The sequence below is a fragment of the Cuculus canorus genome, chromosome 10, assembly GCF_017976375.1.
Source record: "Cuculus canorus isolate bCucCan1 chromosome 10, bCucCan1.pri, whole genome shotgun sequence".
NCBI classification, from domain to species: domain Eukaryota; kingdom Metazoa; phylum Chordata; class Aves; order Cuculiformes; family Cuculidae; genus Cuculus; species Cuculus canorus.
The window spans coordinates 19,862,107-19,883,222 of NC_071410.1; the positions used below are offsets into that span (position 1 = coordinate 19,862,107).

General features: G+C 47.7%; 2 protein-coding genes across 2 annotated transcripts; one reads left to right on the forward strand and one right to left on the reverse strand.

Moving 5' to 3' along the window:
• Positions 1–234: 234 nt before the first annotated feature.
• On the forward strand, positions 235–6,382 carry LOC104060502 (ras-related protein Rab-39B). Its single transcript, XM_009562304.2, has 2 exons — positions 235–657; positions 5,561–6,382. Exons 1-2 carry the CDS (start codon positions 443–445, stop codon positions 5,985–5,987), a joined length of 642 nt encoding a protein of 213 aa, XP_009560599.1. The 5' UTR covers positions 235–442; the 3' UTR covers positions 5,988–6,382.
• Positions 6,322–20,394, reverse strand: VBP1 (VHL binding protein 1). The gene is made up of 6 exons (XM_054075374.1): positions 20,262–20,394; positions 16,020–16,144; positions 14,920–14,986; positions 14,374–14,472; positions 12,490–12,628; positions 6,322–11,545 (listed from the first exon to the last, which is right to left on the reverse strand). Exons 1-6 carry the CDS (start codon positions 20,352–20,354, stop codon positions 11,475–11,477), a joined length of 594 nt encoding a protein of 197 aa, XP_053931349.1. The 5' UTR covers positions 20,355–20,394; the 3' UTR covers positions 6,322–11,474.
• Between the last annotated feature and the right edge of the window lie 722 nt (positions 20,395–21,116).

Here is a 21,116-nt window from a genome sequence, read left to right on the forward strand (position 1 = left end):
GCTACAGCTCCGCTCCGCACCCCGGTTCCGACAGCGGCTGCAGGTCCGCACATCGGCTCCGACAGCGGCCGCGGCTCCATCCCGCACCCCGGCTCCGACAGCGCCTCCGTTTCGCAGCGCGGCCGCGGCCCCTGCAGCGGCTCCGCCCCGCACCCCGGCTCCGACCGCGGCTGCCGCTCCAGCTCCGCCCCGCATTCCGGCCGCTACAGCGGCTGCGCCTCCATCCCGCACCCGGGCTGCGGCCCCTGCGGCGGCTCCGCACCTCGGCTCCGACAGCGGCTGCAGCTCCGCCCCGCCTTCGCCAGCGGCTCCGTTCCGCGCCGCGGCCGCAGCTCCGCCTGCGCCCCGCAGCGCTGCAGGGCGGCCCCGGTGCGGGATGCGGTGAGGGCGGCGCGGGGGCCGCGCGGAGCCCCCGGGGATGGGCGGGCGCTGAGGCGGCAGGATGGAGGCCATCTGGCTGTACCAGTTCCGCCTCATCGTCATCGGCGACTCCACCGTGGGCAAGTCCTGCCTCATCCGCCGCTTCACCGAGGGGCGCTTCGCCCAGATCTCCGACCCCACGGTGGGCGTGGATTTCTTCTCCAGGCTGGTGGAGATCGAGCCGGGCAAGAGGATCAAGCTGCAGATCTGGGACACGGCCGGGCAGGAGCGGTTTCGGTGAGAGCCCCCGGTGCCCCGGCTCGAGCATCCCTTGGAGCCTGGGACCGGGCCGGCGGAGGCCTTGGACGGGGCGGGGAAAGGTCCGGATGGGGAAGAAATTCTTCACGGGAAGGCCCTGGCCCAGGTTGCCCAGGGAAGTTGTGGCTGCTCCATCCCTGGAGGTGTTCCAGGCCGGGCTGGATGGGCCTTGGGCAGCCTGATCCGGTGGAAGGGTTGGAACTGGATCATCTTTAAGGTCGCTTCCGACCCAAACCATTCCGCGGTCCCATCCATGTGCAGGATGTCCAGGATGCTTGGGAGGTGGCTCTGCCCGTGGCAGGGAGTTGGAACTGGTCTTTAATCTACATCACCATTCTATGGCGATGTAGAGGAGCGACTGTGCTGCTGGGGAGCAGGATGGAGCCCAAGCGCAGCGCTGGGCTTTGGGGATGTTTACCGGCAGGGAGGAGCTGTGCATCAGAGGATGCAGCACCCCCCTGGTGCAAAGAGGCAGTAACCAGGATGTTTCATAGCTGAGCGCTCCTGGAGGCTCGCGGAGTGCCATGGAATATGTGGTGTGGTTCTCTGCAGCGACAGCAGAGATCCACTGTCCATAGGATAGAGAAAGGCCAGGATGAATCCTCGAATGTGGCTGTGCAGGTGCCCGCTGGAGCGTGTCAGGCCGAGTGCTGCGTGCGCACAAACAGTTTCAGGTTAAGCAATAGTAACAAAGACTCGAGGGGGAAAAAAAGGCGGTATGTGGGGTGATACCAAGAGTTTCCCGCAGAACTGTATGGTAAAAACAGCAGTTGTGTGGTTGAAGCAAGCTCAGCCCCATCTAAACCGCAGGCTGGTGTGGTCGTGGGAATGCGTGCTGCTCAGACAGTGCTCATTTGGAAAGGGTGGGAGTGTGCGCTCGGCTCCCTGCCCCCTGTTTGTGTACGTTTTTTCATGCATCTTTAACCCTTGTCCGTTCTTTCATCCAGCTCCCTCTGGGAGCACTTTCCCAGCTCCACATCTCCGTGCAGCTTCACATAGCTTCTACTTCGGTGCTGCAGTGACTCACCTGAGGAGTGTTTTGGTATCATTTGATAGATGAAACCACCCCTACCCCACCCCTCTCACCACCTCCGTTGGTATCTGTGGTGCTGGCATCTGCCCTAGTTGTGCAGGAACTGGTCTTTATCCACTGACCGTTCTTTCTTCTGCTGCCTTGCAGCCTTTCAGGGCGAGGAGCTGGTGCTTTATTCTGCTGAGAGAGGAGGTGCTTTAGCTTGCAGTTGCATCAGCTTCCAGCTTTGGATCTCAGGCTCAGGTCTGTAGAAAACCCGCCTGGGTGCCATCACCTGCTTCTGCCTTTGCTGTGAAGAACAGAAGCTGTTGGAACGCTTCAATTTCCTTTCTTTTGCACATGAGAAAGTTTGGGGCCCTGGAGGCTGCTTACCCGTCGTGCTGGTCGTTGACCCGGCCAGGCGCTCAGGTTGTAAGCGTGATGAGTGGGCGACCTTCAGCGCAAGGGCAAGCTGCGCCGCTGCGATGGGCAGCAGCGTTCCAAGGCAGGAAGAGTGTAAGGGGCAGGAACAGGGAGTGACATAAAACCCCCACATCATGCAACTTTGAAACGCCCTTGCCAAAGCACAGACTTAAATTCCCAAGGTGAAAAACTAGAGGGAACTGAGCAAACCGGGGTACATTTATGATGCACTCTGAAATATCAAAAAAAAATTAGGCAAAACATGTTTTGTGTTTATCCCTGTCAATTCACCATTAGCCCCCTGACGAATTGTGCCCCTTAAAGACAGCACCTCTTGGGCTCCTCCTGCAACTATTTTTCTTGGCAAAAGGCAAGATGTAGCTGTTACTGGAGTAAGCTGAAGCCTCTCAGACTTGTGGGCATAGGCAGGAGACGCAATGGCACAGATGCTCTCCAGAACCCTTAAACTTTTTTGTCAGGGCACAGGGAATTTCAGAAGGGAACTAGGGGGGATGAGCTCTGCTTTTTCGCCGAGTTCTCTGCTTTGAGCATATCCAGTCTGCTTTGCATAGTTTAACACCTGCCCCACAAGGAAGAAACCACTGTAGTTATTTTGAAGACACCTCATTGACATTCTCTGGTCTGCAGCTGTGCTACACTTCTGCTCTTCCTGACCCCTGTCGTGAGCTCTCTTGCTCCATAAATTAGAAGCAATTTCACTGCAGTCAAGGCTTCGATTACAGCTAAGCATGTGCCATTCTGTTTTGCCAGATGAAGCCCTAAATCATGCTGCCTGGGGCAGCTTTGAGGCTGCTTTGGAGATGTGGACGAGCAGGATCTGATTCTTCCCAGATCCATCAGGTTTTGCTCATCTCTGGTTGCTCAGATACTGAGATTTCCTTGTTTGAAACACATTGTTGTGTAATGCTAACAAAAGCAAAGGCATGTGCAGCCCTCGCTCCCTGGAACTGTGTACTACCACCTACAGAAGAGCTGTTTCCTTCCAGCCAGCAGCTCTCCCTCAAACAAACGGCTGTGGGCCCTGGGTGCAAGAGGTCTCACTATGGGTACCGAGCAGGGGAGGGTTCCCACGCCAAGGCATCACTTTTATGTTAGGACTTGGCCAAAATAGGTGAAGATCCCCATACTGTGCTGCAAGAACATGTGAGAGCATGGCAGGAGGAGGGAAAGGAGGAGTCCTGGAAGGGAGTTGGGAGTTGGGTACAGTGTGAAGGCAATATAGTCTGCTTCTTGTGGGTCAGTAAGGAGAACAGTCTGCAGAAAAGGCTTTAAGGAAAGGCACTGAGACCTTCACCTAGTTTTACCTCAAAGCAGCGTTCAGATTAGATCCTGTCATGTCTTTCAGAAGTACCTGAGGCATTGTTGATGTTGGCAAGCAGAGCCAGGGCTGATGTGCTGAGCACAAGGGAGATGCAGAAATGCTTGTGACAGCGTGGGGGTGAATGCAAAGCGCCAATATCTGCTTGCAGCTGGCTAGAGAGCAAAAGGCAGCTCTAATTCCCTTAATGCCAAATGTGCAGAGCTACTGTTGTTCCTCAGCCAGATAATTGGGAGAGGAGAAATTATCCAAACGCAGCCAACTATCTTTTTTCCCCCCTTTTCTGGCTTTCTTCAGTTTTGGCTGTGGATTTTCACCCATCACTGCATGTCTGTTGGAAAAGCAATCCTTAAGACCTCCATTTCATCCTTTCTTGGGGCAGTTTCACTAGATATGCACATTACAGGACCAAATAACCCCTCACAACTGTCTTGTATGTCCAAAACCTGACTTACCCCAAGGTGAAAATGCAGCAGTGCTTACATCTTTCTGGCAAAGAAAGTTCAGGCCCCAGTTTGAATTGCTCAAGGGCCAGAAATCAATCATTGCTTCTGGATTCAGGATGAATCCATGACTTTGGAGAAGCACCACAGCTTTACAGTTTCTTGGTGTTTCCACCTGTAGTAGTCATTGGCTGTGGCTCTGCTCAGCCTAGAGGTCTCAGGTTCGCTCCTTTGCCCTGTGTTAGCTGATTTCATTTGCTGCTTCTGGCAGTGTTGAAGTCTGCCCTTGCTCAGAAGAGTTGGGGAAGTTACACTCCATTTCACAGCCCATGGTTTGGGAGTCTTTTTAGTTACTGTTTAATGTTGTTGGTATTTGGCAGGAGCAAGACCAACAGTAATGCAGATTCCCCGAGGAAGCAGCTGATTCCCCGTCTGCTTCCATTAATGTGTGAGCTGTAGAGGTGTGTGCCGTCATTTTGACCAGTGGTGTAGTGGGAGAAAGCGCTGGGGTTGGTGGATGTCCCTGTGCCAAGGCCCTGGGTGTGTGCAGAGGAGCTTACAATGCTACATCCTGCCTTTCAATTCGGTAGATTTCTTTTATGAGTCTATCAGAGAGTGGGTGTTCTGTTTGGGATAAATACTTTGATTTGTTACAGTGTGTTGTGGTTTAACCCCAGGGCAACTCAGTGCTACTCAGCCACTCACTCCCACGCCACCTCCAGCAGGATGGGGAAGAGAATCAGAAACAACTCTCCTAGGTTGAGATAAAGACAGTTTATTAGGACAGCAAAGGAAAAGAGAATAATAATAATGATGATGGTAAAGGAATATACAAAGCACGTGATGCACCGTGCAATTGCTCATCGTCCGCTGACCAATGCCCAGCCTATCGCCAAGCAGCAATGCCCACCCCTGGCCAACTTCCCCCAGCTTTTTATGCTGAGCAGACGTAGTATGGTGTGGGATATCCCTTGGGACAGTCAGGGTCAGCTGTCCTGGCTGTGTCCTCTCCCAGCTTCTTGTGAACCCCCAGCCTTGTTGCTGACAGAGCAGGAGAAGCTGAAAAGTCCTTGACTTAGCATTTACTTAGCAACAAATAAAACATCAGTATGTTGTCAACATTATTCTCATACTAATTCCAAAACACAGAACCATACCAACTGCTAGGAAGAAAACTACCTCTATCCCAGCTGAAACCAGGACACGGTGCTTCTACACCAACGGGTTATACAAGTTGTTCAGAGAACTTACATGTTTAAGGATGGGGCTTGAGGCTAAGAGCCAATGGCATGAAGAAACCTGTAATAGAGAACAGAGACCAAAGATGGTGGTGGGATTTTAAACAGAGCTGTAATAAATTGGTGGGGCAGTTAGTTACCCAAGGATGAAGTCCTTAAGCCAAGATTAGTCATCTTTTTGACTGATGAGCTCTACCAAGCACAAGCCAAAGGTGTTATGACATTACCTGAATGGCCTTCTCTGCCCTGTGTTCTGTCCGGTTGACAGGGTGGGGCTGGTTCCGTGTCTTCAAGAGGTACAGAAGGGCACATCTGGCTTAAGAAAAAAAGATAAGGAGTAACAAACAAAACCCTGCTTGAAAGTCGTTCTGCCTGTGTTCCCAAACAGCTCTAACTTTTACTTTTGTTGTGGCTCATTTGTTTCCAGGTCCATCACCAGAGCCTACTACAGGAACTCAGTTGGCGGACTCCTCCTCTTTGACATTACAAACCGCAGGTCCTTTCAGAATGTCCACGAGTGGCTAGAAGAAACCAAGGTGCATGTCCAGCCATACCAGATCGTCTTTGTTTTGGTAGGTCACAAGTGTGACCTTGACACGCAGCGGCAAGTCACCAGGCACGAGGCTGAGAAACTGGCCGCTGCATATGGTATGAAGTACATTGAGACCTCGGCTCGGGATGCCATTAACGTGGAGAAGGCCTTCACTGACCTGACTCGAGATATATATGAGCTTGTTAAAAGGGGGGACATTTCAATCCAGGAGGGATGGGAAGGAGTAAAGAGTGGGTTTGTCCCAAACGTAGTGCACTCTTCAGAAGAAGTGGTGAAATCAGATAGGCGATGCTTGTGCTGAGCTCTTCTAGTGAGGCAAGTGGTGATGAACTCTACTAACCAAACATACTTTACTAAGTGAACTCAGTGTGACAGAACGGAGAGCAAACGCTCCCATTGTGAACAGCCTCCCACATTGTTTTGGACACCAGAACAGACCCCAGAAAGAAATGTTCTGAGAAGTGGGGGCTACAAATCTAACGGAGAGTGAGTGAGGGTGCATGTAGATGTTGTAAGGAGGCAGGAAGCAGAAATGAGGGGCTGCAGGAGACAGGAGGGAGTATATAGGGGGCTGAATGGGCTGGCACATGCCAGCACTGTACATGTCCTCTTTCCAGTAAATCCAGACCTCCATGCTGGGTATTGAAGCCTGAGTGTGGATATTTCAGTAGCATGAAAAATGGGCAGAGAGAGAGAGAAAGAAAGAGGGCATCTTCGTTTGCATCAGCTATTTATTACCAGGAGGGTGTAAAGGCAGCTCAGATACCATTGTCTCATAAGGCCAACTCCAAAGGGAGTTTACTGACGTGGTATGCACTGTTCTGAATTTTCTTCCTTATTTTCTTGAACCTAGTTCGATAGCAAAGAATGTTCCACGGCATTTAAAGAGGAAAATAGTAGTTATTTATTTGTCTGGTAATTAAAATTTAAATTATTGCGCCCCCCCCCCCGTCCCCAACAGTGCTTTTCTTGCTGTGCTGAACTGGGATTCAAAGTGACAGCTCCTGCTCCAGTAGTAATTATTCAATGCATTTTTACGCATTTACTGCCTAGGTGAGTACCTCAAAACTGCCCTGAGTTCAGGGCTTTCCAGCAGAATTAAGTGATCAAGAGCATAAACAGGGAACCATGTCCTCATGTCTCAAGGCAGGGGTGTTGCAGCCAGGTAGGACACACCAACGTTCCTGTCTTGCCAACAGCACTGTGCTGGCCTTTTGGGTGTCTTAGCAGCCAGGTGACCAGGACAAATGGAAAGGAAGAGGGGTGGAAAACCCAAACCCAACAAAATAAAAAACTTGAAAAGCTTAACTCAGGTGCATCAGACATCCTAAAAGGTGAGATTTGCTTTTACAGAAGTTAAATAGCATGGAAAGCAACAGCTTCCATCGGTACTTTCTGCTGTTCAAGTGTCATTTTCTTTCTTGGCATCTCTGGAAGAGGCAGCACTGGGAAGGAGGAACACACAACAGGAGGGTCTGAGCAGGGGCGAAGGGAAAGCCTCAAGATGAGCTCAAGAGTAACGTTTGTTTTTCTTCATGCTTAATTAGACAAAGGAGGATCCATCTCAGGTTGGCCATCATGTGATGGCAGCTGTGTTACAAAAGCTCTGTGGAGGTGGATGTTTCCTGGGAATGCCATTCACCACTTGAGCTTTGCTTCCTCTGACTTTCAGCTTCAGCTTTTGAGGTGCGGCAGGTGCTTCTGTAGCAAAGTAGGGAAGTTCAAATCTAATAAAGACAGGCGAACAACAAAAACTACAGTGACCCTTTTTTTTCCCTCAAGTTTGCAAACTTTATATACCAAATTGCCAATGGGCAGGAGGGAGAGACTAGGTAAAAAATGCAGGCAGCATCTAGTGTTTGATTTTAGGCCTCAAAGTAGAGGAGAAGGAAATACCTGTTGCAGCTTTTTCAGCTACCCCATCCATGAAAGTGTGGGTCTTGATTGCTGTTGAGTTCAACTGTTTTGTCCTTTAAACCCACTCACAGTTTGCAGCTGTATGAAATAAAAAATACCCCTGTGGTTTCCATGTTAAAAAAACCCAACCCAACAACCAAACCCCTGAAAATGGACATTTTTATTGTCAGTGTTGTAGGAACAGTTTCAGTTCCTGGGCTGCGCAGGGGAGCACTGCACCAGCTGGGAGGGCGCTGGTAGCAAATAAGAGGAAGGGAGGAGTGGCGGTGGTCAGTGCTCTCGCCTCTGCCAACCCCGGAGCGCTCTGGAATAGGTGTAAAGCTACTAAACCCTTGTGCTAGAGCTCAAGGGGATTCGGTGGCTGTTGAGTGCCCTGAAGATTTATAAAACAATATCCCTCTACGAAGTCTCTTTCTAGGTAAGCGAAGCTGGAGAAGATGGATGCAGGGAGGCTGCCGTGGGCTCTCATGGGCTGACGCCAATGGAGCGCATAAGGCTTACTCGGACCAGGTCTGTTAGTCATATTTTCACAAAGGCAAGGACAAACAAGTACAAAAGGGTCAGGTTCTTCATTTCTAGCGTGGGAAGCCCAGCCAGCCACTGCTTTGGTCTGTCAGGGTCATGCAGCCATGAGGTGTGCCTTGAGTTGCCCGGCTGAGGGTGGCAGCTGTCCCTGGGGGCAAATGGTGGTTTAGCAAGAGTAAAATTCAGTAATTCTCTGTGCAGGAACCTGGCCAGCAGGGGAAAGATCACTTTTCACCACACAACCAATATTTTATTTAATGAGCATTGGACATTCCCTGTTACTGCTCCCAGAGAGAAAGTCCAGACAGCCTAACTAAGCGTGTGCATTCAGGCCTTCAGAATAGATCTGCAATTTAAAAATACAAGTGTCATACTTCTAAAGACGAACAGTACAGAAGAAAATGTCTTAACTACTTAGAGGTAATAAATGGTTATATTAAATGATAGAGAAATCGTTATATACATCTTTTTCTAATTCCTTGCATTTTCTAGACAGCTTATTAAACTATAGGAAATGTAGATTCAGCTGTACAAAATTTGGAATGTTTTTTCTAAGATGAAGAACTCATAGGATATGCTAAGAATTCTTTTCTAACAACTGGTTTTAATGCTTTGACTTCTAGTGTGAGAGGGATTTAGAGATGCGGGAAGGTGATTCCTTTCACAGAACCAAGGTCAGGAGCTCTTTTACTCTAGAACAAAAAAAAAAAAAAAGAAAAGAAAAAGCTAACTTTCTGTGGTCTCTCCCACATGTTAAAAACAATCTGCATGTTAGACTGAACTGCTCAGAACCTCCAGAATAAAGGCATACTATACACTTTCCTCGCTTTCTGTTATGCACTGTAACGAACTGTGAAAATAATGCTGTATTTAGCTGTCTGTACGTGACTGGAAATATGCTTGTATTTAGCAAAACGGTTCCTATGTGATAATGTGAAATTCAAAACTTGTCAAGAAACTCTGGTGGCTTTTTATTTTCCTTCCCCTCTCCATTCTTTATCAGTAAGCAGCCTCTTATCTGCACCACCTCTATACCCGAGCCGTGACTGAGAGCCTGACCTGGACCCAGCAATAAACAGGCGCCCTGCAACAGCACCCGCTATAGTGTTCTCTGCACACGCACTGCTTAGATCTTCCAACCAGCTGCCTCGTTGAGAAAGAAGGGGCAGAACAGACTAACAAAACAATCCAAGCCAAGCCCTCCCTGCAGCAGCAGCCAAAGCCAGCCGCAGCCCCTCTGGGCGGCCTTGCTCCGCAGCAGGCTGGGCCAGCAGCACGGCAGCTACAAACTGCTGCAAACTGACCCTCTGCGCTTCTGAGTCACAAAGACCCAACGGCAAAGGTCAGACACTACCACTCAAGCATCAGTCACAGGGAAGCCAAGTGCTTGTCTATGAGTTTTGGTTTGGTTTTATTTAGTTTGTGTCAAACAAGCAAACACACCCCCAAGCCCAGAGTTAGGATGGCCACAGCCATCTCCCATCCCCCGAAGCCGGATACCTTTGGAACCTACTGCGCTGTTCCAGCTGGAATGCTGTCACCCGCCCCGGTACCCAGCATTAGGTCACTGGCCATTGCACACAGTCCTCATTTTGCTCGTGCTGAAATGCTAACTCGTCATTTCATTGTGCACAACAAAGGCAGGCGATTGCTGCCTTTGGACCCGACAGGGTGGAGGGAGTGCGCTTGAGCCTGCTGGGATCTCATTAATCCAGACTGAAGAGAAAACTGCAGAAGAAATCAGGATGTGTGTGCAGCTGCCTTCCCTCTCAGTGCTGATGCTCTTAGAAAGGCGAGAAGCAGCCTGAGCAACCCCACGCTTGGCCTAGTGTAACAGTGGGCAGATACTTGCTCATCAAATAATCCAAGAGATCCAAACGTTTCTCTGCTACAGCCAGAGACACTGGAACAAACACCACCGCCCTGCAGGAAAGACATGGATGAGCCAGGCCCAGGTTCTTAGTTGTGACGGGTAGGAAGGGTTGGTCTGTTTTATCCCAGCAGCTCTTACCCTTAGACAGCCACAGTGCTGTCTCATCAGTTGCTTGTGTTCAAATTCACAGGCACTGGCTCACACTCCCCGCTTCATTCTGGCTGGTGTTCAGCAGCCACACTTCCCGTCTGCTGCTTCAACTTAATATTTTCACCCTCATTAGAAACATTAGAAAAGACCTCGCACAAAGAAAGGTGCACAAAACCAGGTGCGGTTTGCCACAACTGTTTAGTTTAACTATTTTAATATCATGAAATAAAAGTACAAAAAAATTTACAGGTATATTGTTTCTTACATGAAGATCAAACAGTTAACATTTGCATTTGTTTTGCAGTGAAACCTGTATTCTCAGTCACCGAATGTGAATATTTTTAGCCACTGACATCACCACTGAGCATTTCATTTGAGAAAGAAACTGCAGAGGTAAAAGGCAACAATCTTGCAAGGCTTCATAAGAACCAAAACAAAGGTTCCAAGTGTTAACCCCGGGAGCCATGTGTCAGTAATCCGTCCCCAGCTAATACAGGTTTCCCCGCCCGGGAGGCTGAGCGCGTTAAGACATTTGAACTGAACATCTTCTCTAAGGGATCGTAAATAGGGGCTTCTTGTTTACAGGCTGTTGGTGTTTCGGTGTCCTTGTTCCACCCATTTGCAAAAATAAGCAGTGTGTGCACATGTATGAAAGAACGGGGTGAGATCATCTGCAGCCGTGACATAGCTTGTGCTGTTTACTCCCTTTACCACTCCTCTCTGAAGACAAGTCACAAACTGTTGTTATTTCAAGTGCTGAGAGTTCAGTAGCAGGCAGCTGACTAACCACTCACTGTTAAAAACGAGTGTATCCAAAGCGGATATCCAGGAATGCTTGCAGATCAATGCTGCCAATTAACTGACTGAAACAAAATCCAAGACTTCACTGTATTTTGCGTCTCGCAGATCATTACAGCTGTGTGTCTTCCCAGCCCAAGTGGACTCCATCAGCTGTACACAGAGACGAAGAAGCAAGCCCCTGCATCACCTTACCCTGCTAACACGAGAGACTTCATTTCACACATGCCCCTCAACTTTTCACACAAGCTTTCATGTAGAAATTTGTTTATGACAGACCGGTCTGATCAAAATACTATGTCCTCTGCTGGACTGTGTGGTGCCTTTTCAAAGAATTCATTTCATGAAGCATGCATGAAACCAAATTTTGAGTTTACAAATAAATAAAATGGTGCTCACCATTAGTTTTTATATATTTTACCATTTACTGAAATGCTTAAAGTAACTCAGCCCCTTAAGAATGAACTTGGGGGTGTTTAAATAAAAAATATTTGGAAATTGAAACCACATTTAAACTTGGCAAAACTATGCTTTGTTTTTGGAAGGGTCTTGCTTGTTTCTTCTCTTTACATCCCAATTATAAACTCTAGCCATATCTGAGGGTGTGCAATTAAGGAAATAGATCATGCATTCAGAAAGGGATAAAAAGAAAGAAAAGCAGGTTACACAGTTGGCTACACTTCACTTACTTGCAACAGTCGGTACAGAAAGCATTTAATGAAAGAGGTGACTTAGTGCAAAGCCTCAGCACAGAGGAACGCTGCTAACTAGCTGCAGCATTAATACCAGGTACTTAGAAACCTCCAAAAAGACATTACAGTGAAACACACTTTTAGTTTTACTTACAGCTCTGATTCCAGTCAACCTGCCTGTATCTAATGTATTTGCCTGTTTCAGGCATCCCTAGCTTCCTGCAGCACTAAGATACCTTAAGTATCAACTTGGAAAACCAAGCAGCTGTGCCTTCATTTACTAAATCTAATGCTTCACTTGATGGCTACCATCATCATCATTAAAATAGTTTGTAAGTAGAAAGTGTGAACGTCCTCACCCCTGGAGGTGGTTCATGACAGTATAAAGACATGAAACGGCCATGTGATGCCTGAGGTAGCGCCAAGCTGGCTGTGCAGGGCTTGTGTTGCTTGGGGAACACTGCAGTGGCAGCTGAACTGAATGGGATTAGCAATAGCCTGAAGAACAACGTTCACTCTAGAGAGGAAGGAAGTGTCACTTTGCTTTGGAATGGCCTCCTGGACATCAGTCCACAGCCCCAACCCTCACTCCCAGCTCGCTCCCAGTCTAGCTCTGCAGCCACCATGGGAGGTTTCACAGACCCAATCACAAACCCAGACTTTGCTGGATGTAACCCAGTCCCTTTCAGCTCGGTGCCGGAAACACAAGATCCCGTGCCACTGGGAGAACGGGTTAAGCTCCTAGAGTGCAGCCAGCCTAAGATACAAACATGTCAGGAAATGGGAAATTACCTGTACCTGAGATTTCACACAACCTTCTTCCCCTGCAAATAATGAAAAAAGGATACTGACTTCTGTAGTGGTGAACTGATCTCTAAGAAAATCCAGGTCTTCCTCTAGAAGATCAAGGTTCCTTGTGGCTGTTGACAAATTCTTCTCTAACAGAGCCTGAGCTTCATCAATATCATATTCAAGCATCACATTGGCCTGAAAAAGGAAGTGAAAAACCTTTTACTCTTGCATTGCAAATAAGCCACAGGAAGCTTATTTCAGGCTGCTACTTACAACTTATCGCATTAGCAAAAGGCTGTCCTGCCAGGCCATGACAAAAAGGTTTAGGACGAGCAACGCCAGAACCCACCCGAAGCCTCCCCCACTTCAGGAACTGATCTAGTGACTTAAAAAAGGTTCTCTTCCTATAGCTGAGCAATAAGGTTTTTCCCTCCCCGTGGACTGCAGTATCAGTGTCTCACCTTCACCAGATTTGGAAAGAGAGACTTCCTGTTTCTTAGCAGCACCTCTCAAGCGCTGCACAACTCTAGAAATAGTTTTTGTTGCATTCAAGATTAACCTCAGATGTCCATGTGGAACACTGACAAAGAGCCTCATGGCACTGGTCGTTAACAAGAAGTATCACAGGTAAATACTATATATATAAATAAAGATACAACACATCTCAAAGCCCTGTCCTACACTGTGGTGATTTTTAATCTAGAAACCTTTATTTCAGTAAGGAGCTACCGCATGAAGAGATAAAAGAACAGGAACAAGTGGTGATGCACCAATGAAGCTTTGGGCCATTCGAGAGGTGTGCACTGAGCAGAGCCACATACTGCTAAGTAGACAGGATCCCAGGGAATGCTACAGAGCTGCAAGGGTGGGATTAGCCATTTCTCTTCTAAAACAGCTGGAAGACATTGTTTCCCCAACAGCAGTAATATGCACAGCCCAGCAGGGAGACTGCAAGCAACAAGGAAGATCAAGGCAGAAGGCCCAGAACACCTAAATGCAATAAACTACTTGTGGCATTGCATTAGAGCTTTTCTGTATGAAGCACCAATAGGTTGAACTTTCTCTGACATTCTGTTATGGAATAAACCTGGGATTCTCCAGAAAGTCAATGTTTGTGAACTCTGAAGACAGTCTCCTGGAAACAACAGGCATCAGACAAATCTTCTCTTTTAATGATAGAATATAAGTGGGAAAGGTTGGGAGTAACCTGCCCGATCCACCCAGATGCTGCATGTGTCAACAATGTTTCTGTCCTAACCAAGTTTAGGTTTGTTTGGCAGCCAACACAGGGATTTGGGAACATCGAAGATTTAGAAGTCTCTAAACACTAGCAGTTTATCTCCACATATAAGGAAGCCTCTGAACACGAAATATCCCAACTTGATATTGCTTAAGTACTTAGAAATCTGTGGTTTGAACTCTGATCCCACCAGTCTTTAGCAAAAATTCTACTCTAAATGCTGGCAGGTACCTGCAAGTAACAGAAACCCCATCTTTCCCTAAAAACATGCATCAAAATGAAAAGTGAGATACTAAATATAAGTAATAGAGAAGATGAGAAGCTAGTTGCCAAACTATGTTATTTTGCTGGGCACATTCCAATCCCAGGCAATGCTGGGTGGTAATCTGAACCATAAAGTGACAGAAACTATAAGGAAAACATTCATGAATATGCTTATTAGAAAGAACAATCCAGCAAAATTGCAGTTTTCTGAAGTCTTATTGTTCAGGCACCAAATAAAATTGAACATGGGACCTTCACTAATGCGCTGGAAGTGTCTCATTAGGTTTGCCTGCGTTTTACCACTGGCAGGGCACACCTCAAACAGAATTATGCCCTTGGCCACTAGAAGTACAGCTGAGACAGCAACAAACACTGTCTTTCAAAAGCCTTTTACAAGCTATTTAAACAGTTTCAGAGAAAGGTCCGTTTTACTTACCCCCAACCACAAACAAACTTTATCTGTAGGAGGAACTGAAGCTGTGCAGTAGAGATTATCTGCCAATAAAAATCTGGTTTCCATTGGATTTGTGGAGTCCTTAAGGCAAACGATAAAACTTAGAATTGCTATTTTCACTGGAAACTTGTGCCAAAGACATAAAACTTAGAGTAAAGAGCACATTTTTCTGCTTTTTGTCATTGATACAGTATTAACTGTGGTGGAAGTTACTTAATTTTACTTCAACATTCAAGTCAGAGCTCTAAGAATGAAACATTTAAAAACAATACAGAAATCTGTATAAAGAACAGAGACAAAGTCAAAGCTTAGCTGCAATCAATACACTATTAAAAGTGCAGTTTGCATCACGAACATTAACTTGCTTTGAACTAGCTGTCAGAAAGTACTACATACCTTTAAAAACAATTCTGTTATTTATAAAGGCATAATAAGTGTGCTCTCCAAAACATTTCTTGCAATGTGTTCTGTTAGGGTGGAAAGGTAGTTAGCTTTTCTCATACTCATTAGATATTCAAAATAGTTTACCTTTTTCTTCTGCATGTGTTTTAAAATTTCTAATGTCTGTTTAATTTCAGGAATCTGACTTTTTAGCCTGTGAATTAACAACAGTCATAATTTATTATTTTACAGAGACACACAGTTTCCTAAACAAGTGATCAGTTTTATTATACAGTCCAACCTCCATTTAAAAACCTGTCACTCCTAACAGCTTTCCAGGCTTACAAATGCAGATTTGAAAGATCCAGCATGTAAAGGCATCTCAGCAAAAGCTGCTCCTGTCACTACACTGAGGCTCACTGGTTTTCTGAAGCAGAGCAATACACACAGCTCAGACTGCAACAAACACAAATTAACAGGAACAGATACCTGTTTGCTTTATTGGTGCATTTTTGCATATTTCTCATCTCCCCAGAGGAGAGGGAAACCTCAGCAGAAATACAGACAAAACCCACTGTAGGTAAAACAAAACAAGTGTTGTTTCTTCTGAGGTCCACAAACTATTCTAACAAACAGTTTAGAGCTATAAGACTTGACACTGTTAAAATGAAAGCTTTCTCAGGAGTTCAGGGCACCCCGCTCCTCAACGGCTATGGCAGCAGCCCAGCAGATGCTGGGGTCCCTGTTGGCCTTCCAGGCTACCCTCCACTGCAACAAGCAGGCTCAGAGAATGGTGACAGCCAATGCAGGCCTCCAAATGGAAATTATGAGGGACATCTGTCCATGAAAGAGGTTTAATCTACATAAAATTTTCATTTTAGCTTATAAAAATCCCTTCTTGCTAGCCTCACATTAAGACAAAGCTACTGCAGAGAAGTGAGATAACGAAACCAAAAGTTACAGGCTTGAGACAGTCGTCATTTGACAAAAAATGTACTCTTATTTACACTAGGCTGACAAAATTAAGAGACTACAGCTGTATTTTGCGGTCTTAAAGGCTAAGGACAATTCAGCAACACTGCAAGTTCTTTTGCATGTAATTCTCAGAAAGAGGAAAGAAAAAAAAAGCTGGCCTTTCCTGAGAGCTCTGCAAATATTAGGTCTCCTAACATCAATGCTTTACTACAAGGGATATTTAAATAGAACTGTGCTAAACATTCCCAAATTCTGCAAAAATTATGACTTACCTCCTTTTCTTTTGAGCAAGATTAAGTTCCAAAAATTTATACTTCTGATACTGCTCATCCAACTTCTTTAGAACTACATCTGCTGTCTCATTTCCAGGCTGTTTCATAAAAGAATCTACATCTTCCTTTAAGGGGAGAAAGAAACCCTCAGTGTTAGAAGAGTTTTACAGAAATCCTAGGCATAGTCATGCTATCATCTTACTGCAGCCAAATCTGGAGGTGCTTCTATGTGTAAACAAACTTTTTTTTGGAGTGAACTACAAAATCATTTTGTTTCCTTTCTTGGTCACATTTTCCCTTCCCATTCTTTTCATAGGGAGCTACAAGATAGGTGAAAGGATTATTCCATCATCATATTTGCTAGGACCTTCTTAGCAGTGCTTTCAGTCCTGCCTGATGCCAACTGACACCTAACAGGGACAGATACCCCCAGTCCACAGCTAAACTTTGGGTTTCTATCTGTAAAGCAGGGATAATGCTTCTCTGGCTAATCAGATTATGATCTGTTCAAGATAAGACTGATGAAGGAGAAGAATCACGGCCTGGTCAAGCATGTTGAGGCAGAGGAAGAGGCAAAGCGGGGAAAACTGTAGTATCTGCTCAGACAAGTTTTATGGGAGTAAACAGCTTGTCTTCCAAAGCTCCTTGTATAGCCAGGAGGAAGCCACAGAAACCTCTGGAGAACAATCCCAGCCAGTTCTACCATCAACTGGAAAAGCAGCCGGAGAAGACAGGCCTGAGCAGGCAAGGATGCTGACCTCTGCAAGTGCCTCCTTCAGACTCCCAGGGTTCACCTGCCTGGTAGCAATGTTCTCAGCCTCGTGAAAGGCACACTGCGCCAGAGATTAGTCACGCAGTTTTGACCTTGACAACATCTACCTATGCACAGCTCAAGATGGCAACACTCATCCACTGTGGTAATTTTGTCCTTATTTGTCTAGGTAGGTCTGTAAGATCTGCTGGAAGCCTCCCATAGGCCTCTTCAGCTTCTCCTTTTCAACTAGATATTTCTGTCCCAGTAGTTTCATATCAGAAAAAGACTATAATGCATTATTAAAGGAATATCAGACATAGCCAGTTTCCCACATTACAACTCCTAAGCTCTCTTGGCTGAAGAAACTCAGTATGAAATTACTGAACCTGGCAAAAGGTCTCCTACCTTCATCAGTAAGGAAATCTGCAGTAGAAAGATGAACTCTGCAACAGACTTCAGCAGGCAGCACGAGCCAGGTAGTGCAGCAGAAATCAAAGGGCCTCATTTCAGACTATCTGCCCAAGGAATGCCTTAAGCTACCTCACCAATAACAAAATGAGATGTGTTTCTGACTTCTGATGGGGCCAATAGAGACGTTTTAACCAAAAAATACCCCCAAGGATTAGATTCAGGCAAGTCTTGTAGAAGTAACGCCTGAGGATGTTCTGAAATGAAACTCCCTCTTGTGGAAGCTGTTCTGCTCAGGTAAATCACCCAAGACAGAAACAAGCAGGAAGGCAAGAACCCACCCAACACACTGCCTGCCCACTTCTGCCACAGCCAACATCTGTTTGCATGAACAGACAAGAAAAATCTGCATGTCAGTGCTCTAAGATGACCATCAAGGGTCTCTTCCGCAGAGATGTCTGTATTTGAATACAGCACCTCCCAGAACTGAGAATTAGGAAATTTCAGTGGGTTTTAGGTCCAGACACAGGGTTATGAAGAACTGAACGGAAGCACGGGGCTAAGCCAGAACCCTCAGAACTCTTCCAGGTTGCATGGCACAGCACGTGAGATACTTCAGACATGAGGGAACAACATGGACCCAGACATGAACTGCACTGATAGCTACCAACATGAAAATCAGGGATAAGACAGACACCCTCAAAGTGTTCGCTGAGGCTGGTTATCTCCTGTCCCCTTTCACGGTGGCCATCTCCACTGTAAGAGTCACCACAGACGACAAGTTCTCCTCTGTTACAATGATGGAGATCTTGGAGGGCAGCTGAAGCCATGGTCATTTCCATTCCCCTGCGTCTACATTAAGTCTCACATAAAGGGGTGGAAGGAAGCTAGCTACAGGCAGCAGTGGTTTTACATTCAGTAGGATTTGCCAGATCCCAATAACAGGTAAAAGAATCTTAAAGAAAAAGTAGGATCTGGCTGCTCTGAAGGCAAACATACTGCACCCATTTGTTCAGGACCTATGCCCTAGCAAAATACACCAGGAGATACAGGTACTACACCTAGAAATATGAAAATGCAAGTCACATCAAGTTAATTCTATAAGGGCAATCACACCTGATCAGCCCAAACAGCTCTGGTGAAGATATTAAGACAGATCCGAGCAATATAGATTTTCAAAGTCCAAGAAAATCTAAGTGATAAAGCAGCCCCATAAACAAAGAACTCAGGGCAGACAGCTGACATTTCAAGATGACACCAGCCAGGCAGAGCCAGCCCGATCAATGCTTAGTGGTGAAACAAAGCGAAGTAGCAATCAAGATGGCACACCAAGAGCTGGCTTATAGTAGAAAGTGAATAACAGATAATTTTGACATTCGCCACTCTAAGTCAACAGATTCTTCTTTTCAAACAGCAACAGAATTATTAAATGCTTGGCAAATTACTTTTTCTAAAGTCAGATAAACAAGTTCACCCAGAAGACATACATTTGTTGGTTTTTAAGATGTCAGGAAACTGAGCTGGCCACAGCAGGTACTTCCGCAGTGTGATTCTGCTCAGTGGACAAGAACTCTATTAAGAGAGGAAGGTGCAGGGAAGGGTGCTGGGAGCATGGCAGGGCACTGAGCTGAAATTGCAGCAGCAAGGCTGTGCTCCAGGCAGGAGGATACAAATCAAGAACCACAGCTTAGGCTGCGTGACATGGGGTTTCACTCATAACGCGCTCTTTGCTGGCATGTGAGCCGGCCAGGGAAATGACATGGCAATGCTTACAACAGTGGCAGGAGTTTGCTGTGAAGTGTGCTAATACTTAACACGGCCAGGACAGGACCCAAAGGAAGCAATGCACCCTGTGCAAATCCTGAGGGCTGCAGCAGCCCCGGCCTGGGGCACAGGCCAGACTGCAGGGAGGAGAAGTGCTGTCCCAATACAAGAAGCACTTACTATTACAAGAAGTGGAATATTTTGATTTAAGATAGAGTTAAGCTTTTATCCAAGTAACTGTATTTTTTGAAAGTTAAAAAGTTCCTCTGATATGTTTTTTTATAGGATGCTTTTTTTAAAGTGTTTTTCCAGACATTGTTACACTTTTTGTTCTTCTGGAGAAGATAACGTCTTATGTTCAGTATGATCTGATCTGAACATGTCTCTTTCTATAATCACCTCTGTTTGTAGTGTTTCCCTATCTCAAATGCAAGGTCAGGCAGAGCCGAAGCCAGCTCCAAATTCATGGTTTAGTGGCAGATAGGAACAGTTGGACTAGATGGTCTAAGAGGTATTTTCCAAACTAGTAATTCTATGAAATTAGCAGGAGTTTTGACTCTTGTCAAGTTCATAATAACATTAAAATTAGCCCTTGGAAAGTAATAGAATGTGCACAAGATTTTTGGGAAAATTTATCCATATGCCTGTAAGTGGGAAATCCATTCTGCCCCAGCTCCTGTCTTGCTGCACACAATAATGGAGATCACTCCCTCGTGTGGACCAGCCCTGATAAAGGATGCTCGCTTTCTAAAACTCAAAAACGAGTCTAAGGAAGATGATTTCCTGGCATTTTCGGGGTCTCCCAGGCCGGGACAGCAGGCCGGGAGGACAAACCAGGGGCGGGCAGGGAGGGGGTACCACAGCTCCCGGCTCCCAGTCCCCACTCTGCCCCTCAGCAGCCCCTGCTCTGCCCCCCAGCTTCCCTAGTTCTGCCCCCCTGATCCTCTCCACTCTGCCCCCAGTTCCCCCCCTTCTCTGCCCCCAGCTCCCCCCCGCTCTGCCCCCAGCTCCCCCCGCTCTGCCCCCTGCTCCCTCCCCGCTCTGCCCCCTGCTCCCTCCCCGCTCTGCCCCCAGCTCCCCCCCGCTCTGGCCCCAGCTCCCCCCCGCTCTGGTGCCAGATCCCCCCCCGCTCTGGCCCTCAGCTCCCCCCCGCTCTGGCCCCAGATGCCCCCCGCTCTGGCCCTCAGCTCCCTCCAGCTCTGCCCTCGCCAGGCCGCGGCCCCGCCGCAGGTGCCACCAGGCGGGGTCCGGAGCGCAGCCCGCTCTCCTCCCCCCCCGGGCCGCCTCGCAGCGCTGCCAGCCTCGCCGCCGCTCACCACGAAGACGGCCTCGGGGATGCCGAGAGGGCCGCGCTTCCCGCCCGCCGCCGCCTCGCCGCACCCCGCCTCGCCGCTGGTGGCCGCCGCCATCTTGGAGAACCGGGGGTGCGTGCGCCGCCCGAGCCGTGCGTCATTGCGTCTTACGTCATCACCACGCGCCGCCGCCCCCATTGGCTGCAGCGGAGGCAGCGACGTGAGGCACGGCCCAGTGGCGGCGGGGACGGCGAGGAGCGAGCGGGGCGGAAGGGTCCCGAGTCTTCGTGGGGCGGGAACAGGGTGTCCAGGGAGCTGGGGCTGCCCCATCCCTGGGGGTGTTCGAGGCCAGGCTGGATGGGGCTTGGGCAGCCTCATCCGGTGGGAGGTGTGCCTGCCTCTCTTGTGAGACCTCATCTGGAGTCCTGTGTCCAGGTCTGAAATCCTCAACATAAGAAGGATATGGAGCTGTTGGATCGGGTCCAGAGGAGGCTACAAAGATGATCTGAGGGCTGGAGCACCTCCCGTATGAGGACAGGCTGGGAGAGTTGGGTTGTTCAGCCTGGAGAAGGCTCAGAGATCTTATAGCGACCTTCCAGCACATGAAAGGGGCTACATGAAAGCTGGGGAGGGGCTGTTCATAAAGGCTTGTGATAGGACGAGGGGGAACGGGTATAAACTAGAGAGGGGCAGATTTAGACTGGACATTAGGAAGAATTTCTTCACCATGAGAGTGGTGAGGCCCTGGCCCAGGTTGCCCAGGGAAGCTGTGGCTGCCTCAACCCTGGAGGTGTTCCAGGCCAGGTTGGATGGGCCTTGGGCAGCCTGAGCCAGTGGGAGGTGTCCCTGCTCGTGGCAGGGGGTGGAACTGGGTGACAT

Coding starts and splice junctions, on each gene's coding strand:
- LOC104060502 (XM_009562304.2), top strand. CDS start 443: ATGGAGGCCATCTGGCTGTACCAGTTCCGCCTCATCGTCATCGGCGAC. Junction 658..5,560: donor GCCGGGCAGGAGCGGTTTCG/GTGAGAGCCCCC, acceptor ATTTGTTTCCAG/GTCCATCACCAGAGCCTACT.
- VBP1 (XM_054075374.1), bottom strand. CDS start 20,354: ATGGCGGCGGCCACCAGCGGCGAGGCGGGGTGCGGCGAGGCGGCGGCG. Junction 16,145..20,261: donor TCCCCGAGGCCGTCTTCGTG/GTGAGCGGCGGC, acceptor CTCCCCTTAAAG/GAAGATGTAGATTCTTTTAT. Junction 11,546..12,489: donor GTTCACCACTACAGAAGTCA/GTATCCTTTTTT, acceptor GCACACCCTCAG/ATATGGCTAGAGTTTATAAT.